This window comes from Phalaenopsis equestris, unplaced genomic scaffold (assembly GCF_001263595.1).
Source record: "Phalaenopsis equestris unplaced genomic scaffold, ASM126359v1 Scaffold000719, whole genome shotgun sequence".
Lineage (NCBI taxonomy): Eukaryota > Viridiplantae > Streptophyta > Magnoliopsida > Asparagales > Orchidaceae > Phalaenopsis > Phalaenopsis equestris.
The window spans coordinates 269,133-271,304 of record NW_018165159.1 but is presented as its reverse complement, the minus strand read 5'-3'; the positions used below and the strand labels follow the sequence as shown (position 1 = coordinate 271,304).

At 29.2% G+C, this 2,172-nt stretch overlaps 1 protein-coding gene across 1 annotated transcript in view; it reads right to left on the bottom strand.

The window, feature by feature from the left end:
* Window positions 1-1,650: 1,650 nt before the first annotated feature.
* The window catches only part of LOC110030449 (EVI5-like protein), a 48,514-nt gene continuing 47,992 nt past the window's right edge, over window positions 1,651-2,172 (bottom strand). Inside the window, exon 10 of the mRNA XM_020733167.1 lies at window positions 1,651-1,885. Within this exon, the coding sequence (XP_020588826.1) occupies window positions 1,766-1,885 (120 nt within the window). The 3' untranslated portion in view covers window positions 1,651-1,765. The remainder of the gene's footprint in view (window positions 1,886-2,172) is intronic.

The window sequence follows — 2,172 nt, the reverse complement described above, 5'->3', positions numbered from 1 at the left end:
CAAAACGCCGCCCGCACTTATAAGCTGCCCCAAAGGGCCCTAAGATGCACCGATGGTCAAATGACAATTATAGTGGTGGCATTTACATACATGCCACCCAATTCCTATATATTTACATAAAAACTTTTGAATTTTACTTTTTAACATTTATACCATCAAATCATTCATATCATATCAAAAATATCATTATTAAACTTTTAAAAATTGAAATGCACATTTTTATATATAAATAAATTTTATATAAATACATAAGAATTAAGTGAGCTATATGTAAATATTCCTTATAAATATTCCTTCAATTTTTCATTATAGTAAAGATTTAATACCACTTTTGATGGTTTACTTAGTCTTAAATATATTTTAAAATAAGCCTCAAATAATTATAAATTTTAGTTTAAAATATTACCTCTAAAAATTATAAATAAATCCCAAATGATTATCAATTTTATTATAATTAAAATTGAGTTAAAATATTATGAATTAATTTTTGAGCTATTTTATATTTCTAAGCTGCATATTCTAACTCGTTTATATTTTCATACATAGGTAAGTAGATGTGTGTAAAATTTGAAGCTTAGTGGTTATAAATATAAATACATAGGAATTAAGCGGTATGCTCGTAAATCTTCCTTTTTCTCACATATGTGATACATACTCATGCATGAAAAGCTTAATTTGAAAAGTTTCTGTATGATATGAATATTTTGAGGGTTATAAATGTAAATGGTGGAGCTTAAGTGTAAGATATTTAAATTTAAGGATTAGGTGGGGTTTGAACAAAATTATTAGACTAGATGGTTATTTCTTTTGCAAGGATCCCCCCAAAGTGACTTACTATGTTGCAAGCTTGTCATATAGTATATTAATTTGAGTATTTTTCATGAAAGCCTAAGAAAAATACTCAAATTATCCCCAATGTCCCTTCAAAACAATGCTTCAAATTTTATAGAACTCGGGCTAATAGATAGATTTGTAAGACTTTAAAAACCTTAGAATTACAAAAAAAATAGCCCATGTGACAATCTAGGTTTTTTTTAGAACATCTAAAGTTTTCTTATTTACACACATATCATTCAAATCTTTAATATTATTGTTATTTTTTAAAATGTAAAACACACTTATTCATGCATACGTTTAAATAACTAAAATGATTTAAGGCGCTATTCATGTAAATAATAAAGTTTAGGGGTGTGATATGTAAATACAAAAGAATTGTGTGCTGAGTAGGTAAATTTCTCGTTAATTTTATATACAGCTCAAGTCATCTCAAATAAATTAACCAGAGTACAAGACTAACTCATTGTAAGAAGAAGCCTAATGCAATATATAATTATATGGTGAGTGTCGCGTTCTCAGGTCAGTTGGTAGAGCATCCGCTTCGGTGATGCAAGTCCTCTTTGATCAAGGGTTCAAATCCTGCCTCTGACGAAAATTGTCTTCAGGAGGGGGTATTCGATTAGGCGTATTGGTCGCCCCCAGACCTGACAGGGGTTAAGCAAATATGATGGGTTGGGGATCTCACACCCCCGACCCATTCTTATATATATCAACTGAATATTTACAAAATTAGAACCCTAAACAATGAACCTTCTTTATTCTTCAAAAAAAATATTACGCAACAATCATAAAATTCAAAAGAAAATAATTAAATTGTGTCGATCTTGCAAAAAATATATATCATTTAAATATTTACAAAATTAGACATAAGCGATTAGGATTTTACAAACAAAAAGGCAATTTCAGTTGATGGAAAGTCGAGTCATTTTCATGGCTTGTTTGGGGACTGGGGAGGCTTCGACGGCTTAGTACCATCAATGGTTGGTGGTAAGGTGGCCCCATTTCGCTTCTCATACTCTTGTTTCAGCTCTGCTAATCTTTTCGTGACCTGCAAGCAAAATATTATTAAATATTGATTTTATTTTTTAAAAAATAATATTAGATAACCAAAGCTGTAGCCTCTCTGTTTATATTCCTAAATTTGTAAATTAGATTGCTATTTCTTATGTAATAATGGTTCCAAACAAAGTATCATATCATGTTGCAAAAATGTCATATAAGTGAAGCTAAAAGACATCATTATGAAAATCTAAGAAAATTTTTTTTGGAATTATGTCAAATGTCAGGGTCAATTGTAAAAAAGCTTCAATTTTTACGGAGAAAAAAAAGATAAAA